Source organism: Tiliqua scincoides, chromosome 5 (genome assembly GCF_035046505.1).
Source record: "Tiliqua scincoides isolate rTilSci1 chromosome 5, rTilSci1.hap2, whole genome shotgun sequence".
In the NCBI taxonomy this organism is placed as follows: Eukaryota; Metazoa; Chordata; class Lepidosauria; order Squamata; family Scincidae; genus Tiliqua; species Tiliqua scincoides.
Window position 1 is genome coordinate 93,290,955 of NC_089825.1, and position 16,232 is coordinate 93,307,186.

At 45.5% G+C, this 16,232-nt stretch overlaps 1 protein-coding gene across 1 annotated transcript; it reads left to right on the forward strand.

The window, feature by feature from the left end:
* Positions 1-2,582: 2,582 nt before the first annotated feature.
* On the forward strand, positions 2,583-15,213 carry JOSD2 (Josephin domain containing 2). Its single transcript, XM_066628359.1, has 5 exons — positions 2,583-2,670; positions 4,434-4,621; positions 8,966-9,091; positions 10,003-10,197; positions 13,548-15,213. The coding sequence occupies exons 2-5, from the start codon at positions 4,479-4,481 to the stop codon at positions 13,645-13,647; spliced, it is 564 nt and encodes a 187-aa protein (XP_066484456.1). The 5' UTR covers positions 2,583-2,670; positions 4,434-4,478; the 3' UTR covers positions 13,648-15,213.
* The last annotated feature ends 1,019 nt before the right edge of the window (positions 15,214-16,232 follow it).

Consider the following 16,232-nt stretch of genomic DNA (forward strand, 5'->3'; position numbering starts at 1 on the left):
AAAAGAAAATATTTCTTTACTCAGCGTGTGGTCGGTCTGTGGAACTCCTTGCCACAGGATGTGGTGCTGCCGTCTAGCCTAGACGCCTTTAAAAGGGGATTGGACAAGTTTCTGGAGGAAAAATCCATTATGGGGTACAAGCCATGATGTGTATGCGCAACCTCCTGATTTTAGGAATGGGTTAAGTCAGAATGCCAGATGTAGGGGAGGGCACCAGGATGAGGTTTCTTGTTATCTGGTGTGCTCCCTGGGGCATTTGGTGGGCCGCTGTGAGATACAGGAAGCTGGACTAGATGGGCCTATGGCCTGATCCAGTGGGGCTGTTCTTATGTTCTTATGAGGGACATCCTGCAATGCCCCTGTGAGTTGGCTGCAGCTCCCTGAAGTGCCCACAGTGTATAGTTTGGGAACCACTGCTCTAAAGCAATGGTTCCCAAATTTTTTCTTCTCCAGAGTCCTTTATGGTAAATGGTGTCTCAGGGAGCCCCGCTGGAGATTACATGAAGACTTGAGGAGCCCCAGCCTGCCAATACATGGGCAGAGTCATGCAGCACCAAGCAGATGGTGGCCACTTATGGTGTGTTCATGGAGCCCCTGAAGGGATCTAGGGAGCCCCAGGGCTCTTAGGAGCACACTTTGAGAAATGCTGCTCTAGATCACTACTTGCCTCTACTCCACGCCCCTCTTCCTTTTCCAAGCCAGTGAATAAAAGGAACAGAAGCTTCCATATCACCAGATGAAGGGGACAGCATTTGGCACAGGACCTCTAGTGCTGAGAGGTCTTGATCTGTTGCCTATACTGTAGGGTAGTGATTTTCAATCTTTTTCATCTGTACACTGACAAGGTGCTAAAATTGTCAAGACACATCATCGGTTTTTGGACAATTGACAAGGCACACCACATTGCCAGTGGGGGGCTCACATCCCCCAATGGCTCTACTAATAAGTGACCCTCCCCCAATCTCCTGTGGCATACCTGTGGATCATTCATGGCACATCAATGTGTCACAGCACACTGGTTGAAAATCACTGCGTAGGGTGTAGGTGTTCTTGGCTTTGTGGAGTATTTGACAATATTTGGCCACAGTCAAATCGACTGACCAGTGATCAGTGATCAACTGACCAACTGACTGGTATGCTAATCCAATCCAAGAACCACTTCCATGGTTCTTATTACCTCCAGCCCTCTGGCCTGCCAACTCCACTGCACCGTTCAGCTGTACAAACCATCTTAAGGGTGCTTACAATCTAGACACACTTACTTGCGAGTAAGGCCCTTTGAACTCATTAGGGATAAGCCTCAAGACAGCCTTTCTTATAATAAAAGGGTTTATTATAGTTATAAAACAGAAGGACAAGGAATGGCTCCTCCAAGTGCCACTCTTAGAAAAACTTGCTTCATCTATGGAAAGTGAAATATCTTCTGGCAATTGAAGAATAGCTAGAATGCTTAATTGTCATCTGTTTAGGAAAACTGAGAAGCAAAAGAGATTGGACAGTGACTCTAAGATGCCTTCCTGAACCGCTATGCTAATTTTGCTGTGGGGGGAAAAATTCAATACCCTTTATTCTCCATCTTCTCTCCCTGGTTCCACCCCTTCTTTTTATCCTCAGTATGACTTAAATTGCAGTGTGTGTTTGTGTGTGTGTGTGGTTGCCTTGGCATTGTTTGTATTTTGATTACAGCTGCCACCGGTTTACAAAAACCTTGCATCAATTGTATGAGTGTTTTAAATATAAGTTTTTGATGTCTTATGGACTGATGTAAGTAATTTTGAGTCTGCATATAAATTTTGTCTCCTGTTTAGACAAGCCAGTGCACAGAAAGCAATGCTTACTGGGATTGTAGGACTAGGTTTTCAGAGACACTGAAAATACTGATATACTTGTCGAATTGTTACTGTTAAACATGCGTAGCTATGTTGTCAGGTATTATACAGGATGTGCCTCATTTCAGCACTTCACAGGTCCATGGAGCATAAAGATTCATTTGCCACCTGCTAAAGAATCAATCATAACAGCTGCTTGACAGACAGAAATTCAACAGAGGTAGCTCCTTGGAGCATGGAGATGCAGTGACAGACAGGGTTGCCTCCTGTAACAAGCTATTTCTGACATTATTTTACCCAACATGATGCAATATTGGAAATTCCTGGGTGGCGGGGGGGGGGGGTGTCCTGTAAAAATCTCTAGAACTGCTTTCAATTCTAGATTGATGTGGATTCTTGCACACTTCAGGTCAACCCTGCAGGGTAGGCAACCTTAGTGATCAGAAAAGGCCCACTTGTTTAATCTCTCTTCTTCTCACATGTACAGAAAAACCATACAAAAAATAAAGCATGCAACAGAGTTGCAGTATTTTCCACATCACAATGAAAGTAGACTTGCATTCTCCCTAATGCTGTGATCAGATATGTCTCATCCTCTACTTCCCCTCTCCCCCTTTCATCTCAAGGATGAAGTTAGCCAATTGCCTTTATGGTGCGTTCTGGGAATTGTAGTTCTCCCTCTTCTCCCATCCCTCCGCGAGGCATGCTGGGAGCTGTAGTTCTCTAAGGTGGCACCAAGTGCTTGCTGGGAAGAGTAGTTCCCCCTGCCACTGCACAGTCAGCCTGGCCTTAGGAGCCGTTTCTGGTGTGGTCATGCTGGGGGAGCTTTGGCTCTTGTGGGGTAAGTTGGGGGTCTGAGTGAGAGGTGCCCCCCCAAGGAGTTATTTTCCCCTTCCTCCCCACCCCACAGCTGGGAACTGGGAGTTGCTGAAACTGACAAGGGGTGTTAGGAACACGTCCTTGCTCCTGGGAGTCTGTTTTCAATACTGTGCGATGCTCTCAGTGGATAATAGGAGTGGGTTCAGAGCAAGAGTATTTCAGAGCATGTACAGACTGCTGTCACCCTTGTGAGTGAAGGAGCACAACTCCCCTACCCTGGTTGTAATGTCAAGGAAAACTCTCCTGGTGGGACATGTAAATCCCCCTGTCCTTAAAATGCAGTTTATGGCTTTGTCATCTGTATGGATGTCTTTTTACAGGTCCGGTACCTGGTTTCTTTGCCTGTGTAAGGTGGTGGCCACTAATTTTAAGTGATTTAATCCTTCCTTTGTTTTACTCTGGAAGGAAATGACAGGAATGTATTTACCGCCTTGCTTGAGAGCTGAATTGTGCATCACAGCTGGCATGTACAGGTTGAAAAAATGTGACAATGTTTGCAACTGAATTTTTAAATGTATTCTTTTAACTAAAGAAAGGTCTTTAGTTAACTAATACTAACTAAAGGTCAATATTCTTTTAACTAAACTAAAAAAATGTTTATGACAGTACAGTATGTCTTTTTTTTCTTTATTGTTATGGGATGATGTCTGTACTGTATTTAATATAATGGTTCAGAAGCTTTTCAGTGGCCTTGGATGAGAGAGGGCTAATGGTGAAGGCTTTCGTATCTTTTTAACTCTGTTTTATTATTCCACAATAAACATTGTCCTTGATTCCCTGCTCATAAACACCTCTATGCATAGGAGACTCTCTGCTCTCTATTCTGCCTCTAAATGTATTTTGAAGTTTTTGGCATTTTAAATTCACTCTTTACCTACTCTGCTCGCTAAAGTATGTAAAATTTCCTGCTTGTTGATGTCACTTCTGGTCATGACATCACTTCCGGTGGGTCCTGACAGATTCTCATTCTAAAAAGTGGGTCCCGGTGCTAAATGTGTGAGAACCACTGGTGTAGTGGTTTGGGAGCTGGACTTAGATCTGGAAGACCATGATGCTTCCTGGGTGACCTTGGGTCAGTCACTATCTCTCAGCCTCACCTACCTCACAGGGTTGTTGTGAGGACCAAAGTTGGGAAGGAACTGTGTACACCACCCTGAGCTCCTTGGAAGAAGGGCAGTATAAAAATGTGAACAATAAATTTCCAAGAGTGGTGTTTTGAGCTGAAGGTTCTCCTTGCCCAGCATTCTAGCCATATATCTCATTAGCTTTCCAAGTTTCTATTGTGATGCAATGTTTTGTTTTGTTTTTGTGATGATGGTGACCATCAGGCCTGAGTTTCCTTGATGTCAGAGTAGGGTGGGGCAGGGTGGCAGGCAGGTCTCTGGCTGCTATTGACCAATCTGAGAATCTAAACAGTGACATAGAAGACGCAAGGTGCTGGAAGAGGATTTAAGAAGGCACTGAGCCATGATAATTCCTCTTTCTTACACTTCCCAGTTTATTGTGACTGGCCTAGAGAGGAATGAGAGGCAGAGAAGGAAAAGCATGAGACAGACTGTACCGAGGCAAGAGTTGTGTGTGACTAAGAGGTGCAGGGGTGAGAAAAGCAAGTGAATGTGTGCGGAGATAGAACTTGCTAACCAAGTCTTTGGCTGCTGGCCTCTAATGGGAATTGCATTAATTTTTCTGTCGACTTCATCCATGTTTCTTGGGTTTTCTCTCCAGGGCTGATCTCTTGAAGGAAGGCCTTTCAAGGCCTGGGCAAACGCAATGTCCGGGAACGCGGGACAAAACGAAGCACCTGGACTTTACCATGAGCGGCAGCGCCTCGAGCTTTGCGCCGTTCATGCCCTCAACAATGTCCTTCAAGAGAGACTTTTCACCCAAGAGGCAGCTGATGAGATCTGCAAAAGGTAGGTGAAACATGTTTCACTTGAGATATGTTGGTATCTCAATATGGAATTCTCAATTCTCAGAAACTTTCTCTGCATAAAAGATCTTTCCATCAACTCCCAAGCCTTTTGAGCCCGATAAATTGTTGCTGCTGTTACAACCTTTTTCCAAAAACCCCTGGCTTGGGCCCATGTCTAATGCCAAAAAAAAAAAAAAAAATAGATCTGAAGCCACCATACAAAAATTAAAAATCTAAGCGAAGGAAACCTATTCTGGATTCAGAATTGATTGTGTAATAATGCTTTATGTCCTTAGGCTGGCTTTGTATAGTGTTTATTGGAAACTGTGTTTGGACTAGTGCATATAACTGGAGCCATAAGGATGGGCAAGCAACCAAGCCTGAAAGCAGTTTTAGTTTGGGGAGAGGGGGTTATGTGTGTTTTGTCCCAGTTGTGAAAGTAAGCAAGAATGAAAAGAGATCAGAGTGTTGCAAAGCATTTCAGCCACATTCAGCACAATGTTTAAATTCTGGGGAATTTGGTTTCTCAGCATTGATTGGTACCTCCTCAGCTAGGTGTTGGTTAGAAAGAGGGTTGGGGAATGATTTGATTTCCCTGGAGATCTCTGATTGACTTGGGTTTGGGAAATGTTTTTTTCTTTTTTAAATGAAAGGTGAGGTTCTTATCAATCCATATTTTTTTGTTTGACGTGGAATTGTACACCGGTTGATTGGCAGAAGATGAGCATCCCTTGCTACAGCCCATTAGACATTTATTTATTTATTTATCTGGGAATTTTAATCTTTCCTTTCCACTCCCCAATGGGGTGCTCAAGGCAACTCTCGCCAACAAAATACTATAATTCAATAAAAACTCATTTGTAGCAATAAACTAAAACACTGCGATGGTGGAGAGCAGAGGAAGTTAAACTCAACAGGACTGGGGAGCTTGAATCAAATCATCTAACGCTTATTGAAACAAAGCTTTAACAAGACAACGAAATGTATTGGCACCCTTCAGTCTCAAAAGACTATGGTATGGTGCTCTGAAAGGTGGTTCTGGCACAGCGTCTAGTGTGGCTGAAAAGGCCGATTTGGGAGTGACAATCCCTTCCACGCTGGGAGCAAGTGCAGTCTGTCCCTGGTCTGTCTCCCTGACTATGGGCCTTCCTTCTTTGCCTCTTTGCCTCATACTGTTGGCCAAGTGTCTCTTCAAACTGGGAAAGGCCATGCTGCACAGCCTGCCTCCAAGCGGGCCGCTCAGAGGCCAGGGTTTCCCACTTGTTGAGGTCCATCCCTAAGGCCTTCAGATCCCTCTTGCAGATGTCCTTGTATCACAGCTGTGGTCTACCTGTAGGGCGCTTTCCTTGCACGAGTTCTCCATAGAGGAGATCCTTTGGGATCCGGCCGTCATCCATTCTCACGACATGACCAAGCCAACGCAGGCGTCTCTGTTTCAGCAGTGAATACATGCTAGGGATTCCAGCACGTTCCAGGACTGTGTTGTTTGGAACACAACACAGACAACGAAAGCTTAACCATGAAGGGGCTAGACAAACCTTAGGTGGGGAGGAGGGACAGAAACTTGCAGAGCTTAAGACAGCCTTGTTGGAGCCGAATTTCCATACATTTTCCACTCTTCTGGTGGATTTGGTGCAAAGGGGGCAGTGGCCCAGGTGTTGTGGGGTTGTCCATGCTTGTCTGCTTGTGATAACCTGGTCTTTTTGAAGGACAGCAGTGGAATGCTGGCCTCCTGCTTGGCTCATATTTGTCCCTTTCTGAGAGGGTCATCCTCTTCTTGTAAGACTGGAAGCTGGCAGGGCAAGGCCACTTGACTGAAACTGTCAGCTCCCAAGGTGAACATAAGAAGAGTGCTGCTGGAGCACCCATTTTGTCCAGCTTCCTGTATCTCACAGTGGCCCACCTGATTCTCAGGGAGCACAAAAGACAACAAGAGAGACCTGCATCCTGTTGTCACTCTCTTGCATTTGGCATTCTGAGGTAGCCTACTTCTAAGACCAGGAGATTGCATATACCCATCATGGCTTGTGACCTGTGATGATTTTTCTTCCATAAATCTGTCCGATCCGCTTTTAAAGCCATCTAGGCCAGATGCCATCACCACATCCAGTGGCAGGAAGTTTCACAGATTAATTACATTGGGTAAAGAAATATTTTCTTTTGTTCTAACTCTCCTGACACTCAGTCTTAGTGGATGTCTCCTGGTTCTGGTGTTGGGTGAGAGGGAAGGAAACACCCCTCTATCCACACTATCCAGCCCATGCATAATTTTATACGTCTCAATCATGTTTCCCCTCAGGGGCCTTTTTCTAGTCTGAAGAGCTTAAAAACTGTAGCCTTTCCTCAAAAGGGAGGTGCCCCAACCCACTAATAATTTTGGTCAGTGTCTTCTGCACCTTTTCCATTTCCACCAGGTGTTCTGCATGAGATGCTTGAATACCGTGTCTCTTATTCACTTAACCAATTTCTGCTGAGCCCACAGGTTATACACATTTGATCCCTGTTGCGTATATGCGATGTTGAGCAGAAATGGCTTAATGTCACTGGTCTTCGCAATATTTTAATTAGCACAGTCCAGATAATATCTTGGATTGTGAAACAACTGTACACAGCCTGAGCCTTTAGGCAGCTGAAATACTGCTGCTTCTGCAGTCTCGTTGTGTTCATTAGCATCAATTTATACAGTATTCTTCCAGGGGAAATATCGAAGCCCATGAGGCTTCCCTGAGCCCATTATTTCTCGGCAAAAAGCCATGAGCGAAGCTGTATGGAAAGATTCTTTGTTCCTGACGTGTGTTAAGGATAATTCTGAAGGGACACGCCTTTATAAATCCTGAAATTAATAAAAATTAAACCTCATATGCAAAACACTGTGTTCAATAGATGCCTGTTCTATTCAGGGTATGCTTGAAGTAACTGAAATATTGTAAGAGAAGATTTATAACCATAGCAAGCTTCAGTGTTCTTGGTTTTCATGGTGCATCACAGTCACAGGAAGATGATCTTTGCTCTGAGGAGGTGGAAAACTTGATTTGAGGGAAGTGGCAGAAGGAGCTGAAAGTGAGGGAGAATTGTAGACAATGCAGACATAAGCTTAGTGGAGACTGAAGACAAAGGGGTTATGTCAAAATATCCTATTCCAAGTTCTGTAAGGGCTAGAACCAAGTTAACCGTCTGTGCCTCTAGGAATCTACCCAAGCCCCAAGGGTATATTGGGCTCTACTATCTGGTCCGCAGTTGTAGGTCGTGAGGAATAGGCCTTGATTAGGGCACTCAGTGGTGTAGCTAATGATTGTGTAGCCCGGTGCCAAGCTCAAAATGTTGCCCCGGAAGTGAGGACACAACCAGAAGTGATGTCACAGCCGGGTTTTTTAAAAGGAGAAAATTGGGAGGAACCCACCTTCTCCCCCCCCCCGCTTGCAGCTCACCACCCACTTGCTCTGCTGCCTCCCCCCAGTCAGTGGCATAGCTAAGGCATCTACCTGCTACCTGGGGTCGAAGAAGATTTTGTAGCTCCTTCTCAATGTCAAAATCAGATTTAATTAATTAAGTAAATAAATAAAAAGTTACTGGTTCCATGCTGTATCATTATAACATTTCATTGGCGCTCAGAACAATCAGTCTCATAGGTCAGTTTTGAGTTAAGCAAATCCACTTTTTGTTCCATAAAGGCAGTTGTGTTTTCATATTCAGGTTAATTGACCTTAACTTTTGATAGAATAGAGATATTCCAATGCAGTTTGCTTCACTGCATTCTGCATTAAGTTACCTTTCCAATGATCTATAACATGATGGTATACATACTAAGATTTTCACAATTTTGTTCACTAGTGTCAAGCTCTGCTTGCTGCCCCCCTATAGCTTGATGCCCAGTGCAACTGCTACCCTCTGCACCCTCCTTAGCTACGCCACTGAGGGCACTCATTGCCCAAAGAGGTCTTTTTTCACTAGGTCGAGGTCTAGTGGTTTTTTCACTACACCCTTAAAACTATTTGAGGGGTGGGGGCACTGTTGTTTTTAACTGATGTAGTTGATGTTTTAACCGGTTTTAACTGATGAAGCTTCCTGAGTGACCTGAGTGGGCCAGTCTGTATCTTGCCCACCTCACAGGGTTGCTGTGTACAGATATGTATTAAATAAATTTATGGAGAAGGAAATATGAGAAGTAGCATCATGCGGGTGTTTCTGAGAGTCAGGTCCAGGCCAAAGGAGCCGCTGAAGGAAGGAGTGGCAGAATTCTTTGTGGGAGCAAGAGACCTGTATGGAGCCCACCTAGTCCGCTGTGCCTTGTCCTTCATCTGTCCAAGCCTCTTATTCTGCAATAGGTTCCTTCTTTCTTTTGTAGGCTGGCCCCAGATGCAAGGTGGAACCCCCACCGCAGTTTTCTGGGAACAGGTAACTATGACGTCAACGTCATCATGGCAGCTCTGCAGAGTGTTGGGCTGGAAGCCATCTGGTGGGACAAACGCAGGTAAGTGCAACAACCTCCCATCTTTCCTGCACCCAGCAGATGCTTACTGTCGCTATCGGAAGTGCCTTGCCCTGCCTTTCAGAGGGCCCAATCCTATCCAACTTTCTAGCACCGGTGCAGCCACAATGCAGCCCAGAGGTAAGGGAACAAATGTTTCCATACCTTGAGGAGGTCTCTGTGACTGTCTCCCCACCACAGGATGCAGCATACGCTCCATTGGCACAGCTGCGCTGGCACTGGAAAATTGGATAGGATTGGGCCCTAAGAGTGTTATGGCATTAGGGTTAGCCAAAAGAGAGCTGGCCACCCGGGTAAGAAAGATTCACATGTCTCCACACATGCCTGTGCTTTCTGGGAAACATTTTTGTGGTGGCCATAGAACGATGAGAGATGGGTTCAGGCAGATCCTGTAGGAAGTTGTGGCAGAGCGGCAGCTTAGTGTCGGATTGGGTGTTCCTCCCTGTCCTTTGGCAAAACTTGGAGCAGTGCCCCAGATACTCTTCCATACAGATCAATATTGGCATGTTAGAAAAATGTGTTACATACTGATTCTGTTTGACACAGGGCTTCTGCAGAGTCTCCCATCCAGGCACAGACCAGGTTGAGAGCTGCTTCGCTTTAAGGATATCATAGAACCCTGTTTCCTCAGGGCACACTCTGGCCCACTTGAATTGTGTGAAGCAGCTTCTTGAGTCAGGCCATTGATCCATTTAGTTCAGTATTGCCTTTTGCAGACCCGCTCCAGGGTTTGGGGAGGGGGGTCTTGCCCAGCCTTGCCTAACAATGCCAGGAATTAAACCTAGGACCATCTGCCAGCAAACCAGGTGCTATGCCACAGAGTTCCAGCCTGTTCATCTCTTTCCAGAATAATATATTCTCCATGCCAAGCCCTCTGTCTGTTCGGTCCACAGGTCCCTAGAGCAACTCTCCCTAGCAGGCGTTCTTGGCTTCATCATCAATGTCCCATCCAACGTGTGCCTGGGCTTTCTGTCCCTTCCTGTGAGGAGGCGTCACTGGATTGCTGTGCGTCAGCTTGACGGAACCTACTACAACCTCGACTCCAAGCTGAAGGCACCAGTTCCGATCGGCGGCGAAGCCGAGCTCAGGTGCTGATGGTGTGGCCGCTTTTGAGGCTCCTCTGTAACTCCAGTAACCTGTGGAGGTGTGGCCGGAATGGGCTAGTTCTGAGTTTGAGGGTGAAACCTGCTCTGGAGAACAGTCACACTTCTGTCATCAAAAAATTGCTTGGGCTCAAACCAGAAAGATATAAATAGAAGGAGTCATGGGATGTGTGTCATAACTCAGAATTTCTAGAGCAGGGGTGGCCAACGTCTCACAGATGAAAGCTGCACCTGCTGAAATTCTCTCTTCTGCACAATTGTTAAAGGTCCAGGATCCATAAAGTTGGTTGGCCACCCCTGATCTAGAACAGGGATCTCCAGAGTTCAGCCTACGACCAGATTTGGCACCCTGCATAACCCCTCCCCTGTGTGAGTGGCGCTTACTGCTCCACGGGGGAGTCTTTTGGATATGCCACCACTGTCCCTCGAACTGCACCCCGGTTTGCTGCATCTGCCCAGAAATCCAGCTGCAGTGGCTGCTGGGGCAACACACCCCAAAAGCGGCAAGCCGGGGCTCAGTTCGGGGCAGAGCAATGTCACGACCTTGAGGCTCCCCCGCAGAATAGTAAGTGCTATTCATACCAGGGAAGCCTTTCCCAACGCAGAGCAGTCCACTTTGGAGACTGCTGTTCTAGAGAGAGAGGCATATTACAGCACAATCTATGCATGTTTACTCAGATGTCCCACTGTGTTCAATGGGGCTTATCTTCAAGAAAGTGTATAGCAGAAGTTTTCAAACACTCCTGGAGAGTTTGCTCCACTGTAAGTTCTTGTGAATGGGGGGGGGGGCAGGCAGCGACGCGATCCCCAGGATCGCATTGCTAATGTGGCTGCGGGAACTGGGATGTACTCACCAGTCCCTGAAGCAGCCGTCCTGGGGTGCAGGGAGCCCTGCGCGAGCATCTGCAGGGCTCCCCAGCCTGCAGAAAATGAAAGTGGAGCGATCGCACCTCACTTCCACAAAACCGGAAGTGGAGCGCTATCGCTCCACTTTCACTTCGGATGAGCCGGGGAGCCCTGCAGACGCTAGTTCGGGGCTCCCCACACCCCAAGGAGGCTGCTGCAGGGACTGGTAAGTGCATTCCAGTCCCTCCAGCCCCGTTAGCAACACAATCCTGGGGGTTGCGCTGCTGCCTCCTCGCTGCCCCCGCCCCTTAAGGAGGCAGAGGCCAGGGCCTTCAAGCTGGGGCGTTGCGATACCCAGATTTGAAAACCACTGCTCTATAGGGTTGCAGTCTTAATCTATTGCAGCAAAAACAACCAAGAGTCTCGTGGCACTTCTTAAGAATCAACAAATGTGTTGGTGTTTAAGCGTCATACAGTGACTCAGAATAGTGCTTTCTTTTCCTCCTCCCCCCTTTTTATGTTTGCAACCATTGATGTTTCAAACATGAGGAATAAGACACTGAAATCATCTGTGCTTCTGTTTCCACCTCTGACAAGAGGTCATCCCGAAGCCTAGAATGGACTAGGACCAGAAGAACTGCCCTTCGCTGTAAGAAAGTGCCCTTTTCACTCAGTTCTCCCTTTTCAGACACTGCTTTAGTGAGCTTCCATTTTTAAAGGTTATGTATACTAAGAACAGGGCCTTCTTTGTGGTAGCACCCCAATTAGGGTATACCGTCTTCAGAGATGTCCATTTGGCCCCTACGCTTCTATTTTTTAGGTGCCATATTAAAATGACAGTGGTTACCTGGTTGACCATAAAAAAAAAATTTTTTTTTGTAATGAAAGTTTGTACAATTAAATAGATGATGATTTTTTCAACTTTCATACGAAGCAAGGAACATACTTTTATTGTTCTTGGTGTTTTTTTAATGATGTATTCGTGTGTCACAGCAGGAACCCTCTTGGAAGAGGAACTTCCTGTTCTCACTCATTCCCAGGAGGAAATTCATCTTCTAAAATGGCATTTTTATAAGCACTTGTATTAAACAATTTTTTTTTTTTTGTTCAAACCTACCAATGCTGCCTTCCTGGGCACACTTATGTGCTTGTTTTTTTTCACTTGTTCAGGTTTTTTTTTTTTAATATCACGGATTAAAATTTTGCAGGCCCTGTGAAAACTGTTTTATTCCCTTGAGCTTTAGGCAAGTAATAACATGATCTGTTTGCCATTTGTTGCCTGCCTGTTACAGAATTGTGAGCTCTCCTTCGTTTTGTGTCTGTGTGTTTTGAAATTTATGTAGCTTTTTCTTTATGGTTTTCTTTTGGACCATAAACTGCCTTTTCGACCCTGCCTTTCCACCATCAGATCCTTTCAAATGTCTTTTAATACATAAAAACAGCTGAAATAGAAGCTTGACTGGCTTTTGCAACCAGAGCATTTATTTTTTTATTTTTTTATTTTTTGTCCTTTTTAAAAATCAAGAACTATTCTGTTGAATGCACAATGTGGATTGGGAAAGTTGGTGGGTGTGCATCCACACAGACAGCTGGGGGTTCAGTGTGGGATATACTAAGCTAACAAAGTGAAGAGAGACCAGCCAGTAGGAATGCAACAAACACATCCTGGCATCCTGGGGCGCGAGACACAAATGCCAGACTCAGATCTAAACAGTTGCTGGAGCATCAAAGCACTAAGCCTCAGCATTAACCTCTCAACCAAACAGCCAGCTAAGTCTGACCAAAGGCAGCGCGGTGTGTTTTACGGCTGCTAAAAAATAATGCAGTAGCTTTCCTGAAATTTTCATACTCCGCTTGGAATGTCACACTGTGGATGAGGCTTTACTGGTGCCAAATAGGATGGGCAAGTTTCCTTGGGGCTAGAGCCAGGAGCAGTGGCAAGGTCATCATTTGGAGGGTAGTGGGAGCTACTTCTGGAAGAGACAGGAAGTTCTGCCATCAGTCCATCCAGCTCAATATCGTCTATGTGACTGGCATTGGCTCTTCAGAATTACAAATGGGAGTCTTTCCCAACTTGATGTGTAGATGCTGAAGACTGAACCTAGGACCATCTGCTTTTGAAGTACAGTGGCTGCTCCCTGTCCACAGGCTTGGCATCTATTTGACAGCGCAGATCCCACACTGGAAGGAAGGCCACAGAGACAAGACAAGAGGCTTCTGAAAGGCACTTCCTGTTTGCTGGCAGAGTTCTCCCCCTAGCAGTTTTCACTGTCTGCAGAATTCAGTATCTTGGGGTGAGATCCTGGAATGGATCCCTTGCGGATACCGATGTCCCACTGTTATTTGCTCAGCCACTGAGCTGAGGAGCCACTGCTCCTCTGCTGGAGTTCCAGAATTGAGCATTGGCACATTCTCTGGGCTGCAGCTGTGCCAGTCTTTCATAGTTCCTCTTAGATCCCTGACCAATTTTTTTTTCCTTTTTTCTACAGGATATTCCTGCAGGAGGTGCTATCTCAAGGCCCCTGTGAGTTGCTGCTAGTTGTACCTCAGACAGAAGAAGCTGGAAACTGGCTAACCCCCGTCACATGATCCTTGGCACCAAATCACCCCATTTGGCCCTGAAGCACACTACTCCACCCCTTTCTGCTGGCTGCATGTGTCATGGGGAGGAGACTGTGGCGTACTCCCATCTACACTGCCATTCTTGAAACAAACTTTCTGACACCTTTGCTCTCTCTCCTCCAGGAAAATAAGGATTCCCAGCTTTCCCTTTGCTTTTAAAGACTTGGCAAGTGCTGGGACACTATGGAATAAAGGATGTGGTACAAAGTGGTGGAGGGTCTCCTCCTGGCATGATCCGTTAGGCTGTAGAATAGCCTTGCTGGGATTTCCAACAGTGACCAGCCAAATTACTTGCTGGGGGGGGGGGGGTGGGTTGATAAGCAGCATGTGAGAATGACAACTTCTTCTCAGCCAATGACAAACAGTGGTATAAATTCTGGGACAGAAGCACAACTGCCATTATGCAAGCCCTAGTAGAGCTTTCCTCTCTGTAGCTGTGCGATCTTTTTCTAAAAGCCATTTCTGCTCATGCCTTGCAGTAAGTTCCCCTGGCTTGAGCAAGAATTTTCTGTTCGTTGCCTTTTTATATCAGGGCTGCAGCCTGAAGTTTGTGTGTTCTTGAGAGAGGCTTCTCTGGAGGAAGTTGGGGCAGGCGTGCAGATCTGTGTGCCCCCAAGAGCCAAAGATGTCCTGCCAAAATGTATATTGGCAAGAGGAATCTTTGGGAGTCAAGAGGTGCTTTGGAGCAGTTGAACTTGCAACCATGTGGGTTTAATCAAGTGAGAAAGAGGGAGGGGCAGGACCCACTTTTCTCTACCTTCTCAAAGCTTTCCTGTTTGTTCTTCTCCCACAGTGATGTCTGCAAGAAAATGAGATTTTCTGAATCAGGTTGAAGATATGGGTTAGAGCTCTGAAATTGTTGAGTGACACTAGGAATAGAGAAAAGAGTGTGTAGCGTTCTTAGTGTATAGGAAAGTTAGCTTAAGGAACTGCTGGAGTCGTGGATTGAACCTGCATAGAGACTAATGCTGTGGCTGTAATAAGCGGAGATATAAGACTGTAAAGCATTAAATTGGGCTTCAGAGTCTTTAATAGCTGATCTGATAGAAGTTCCCCATGTGAAGCTGCTTCTACTAAGGATATGTTCTGGGAAATCATCTCCAGCTTCTACCTCTTCAACTGTTAAACAGTACCAGGATTCTTGTTTACTATATGAGTGAAAATCACTGTTCCCTTTTTTTTTCCTTCTTTAAAGAAAATCAGGTTTTTAGTTTTTTTCTGGAGAAAAAGTTTGAAAATGTACAGGAAGCTTTTTGTGAAAGGACAGAAGCCAACAAGTGGCTCAGTAGACCTTTCAGAGTAAGTCAAGCCATTGAGTCTAGTGCATGCCCCCATTCCTCACGTCACGTCCCTGCTATACTGGATGCCCCATACCTATTTCTTTTGCTCTACTTGTACTACCTTTATCCTTGCTGTCTTTGTCTTTCCCGTGGAAGAAAAACCACAACAGTCGAACCTTTAAGTTCTTTAAGAACCGGAAAGGAGGCAAACTTAAATGATAAGAAACAAATAAACGTCTGCCAGAGTTTGTGACTCTCTTGTGTGCAATGTGACTGCAGTGTGTGTGTGTTGGTCAGTCTCTTATCCCAAAAGGCCTGTGTAGGGAGAGGTGATACATGAGGGGCCCTGATATAACTGGTAAGTTAAGTGAGGTTGTAGAGCTTTCAATGTGAGGTAAGAAAGCAGTACTCTATGGGCAATGGGAGTACAGACTATATGTCCTTCATTAGCTCAAAAGTGAAAAGAGGTACATTTGCAGGTATACTGGTATGGCCTGTATTCTTCCATCGTGATTCACTGTCCAAGGCTTACCTTATTGCTGAAGGTTTCTATTATATACTGTTCACTTAGTCTGAGTAGTCTGGCTTCTAAAGCAGTGTGTATTTATTAAAACTATCATCACAGCTTCCTTTAAAACAGCAAACCCAAAGAATGTTTAATTTCGCAGTGGATCTGATTCTATTAGAGCAGTGTTTTTCAACCAGTGGTATGGGTACCACCAGTGATACCTGAGGTGGTATCAGGTGGTACTTGCTGGCCCAGCAGCAAGACCAGGAACATGACACAACAAAAACGTGCTTTTCCGTGCTTGAAAAAGCCCTCCCATCCACCCTGAGCATCTAATTGGTGTTTGTTGCATTGCATCTGGTCTCCCAACCCTGAAGTAACTGGTAATGATGTCATTACCATGGTGGTACATTGAAAAGGTGGACTATGTGAAGTGGTACGGTGGAGGACAAATGTTGAGAAACACTGACTTAGAGTATAATTTTGACAATTCAAACATATTCCTATGCCATGTGGGCTTAAGCCATTTCTGCCCAACATTGCATATACGCAATAGGGACCAGATGTCTACACCTGTGGGCAGGACAAAAATGGGGTTTAAGTACTGTATATAGCCCAGTAAGATGCAGTGATGAGTGTGCCTAGCTTTTCATAGGATCACACAGTGCAACTCTTTGCATGTTTAATCTGAAGTAAGCCCTACTGTTCAGTGGCACTTCCACCCTAGCAAGTGTTTAGAATTGCAGCCTTGACCTCCAAAACTG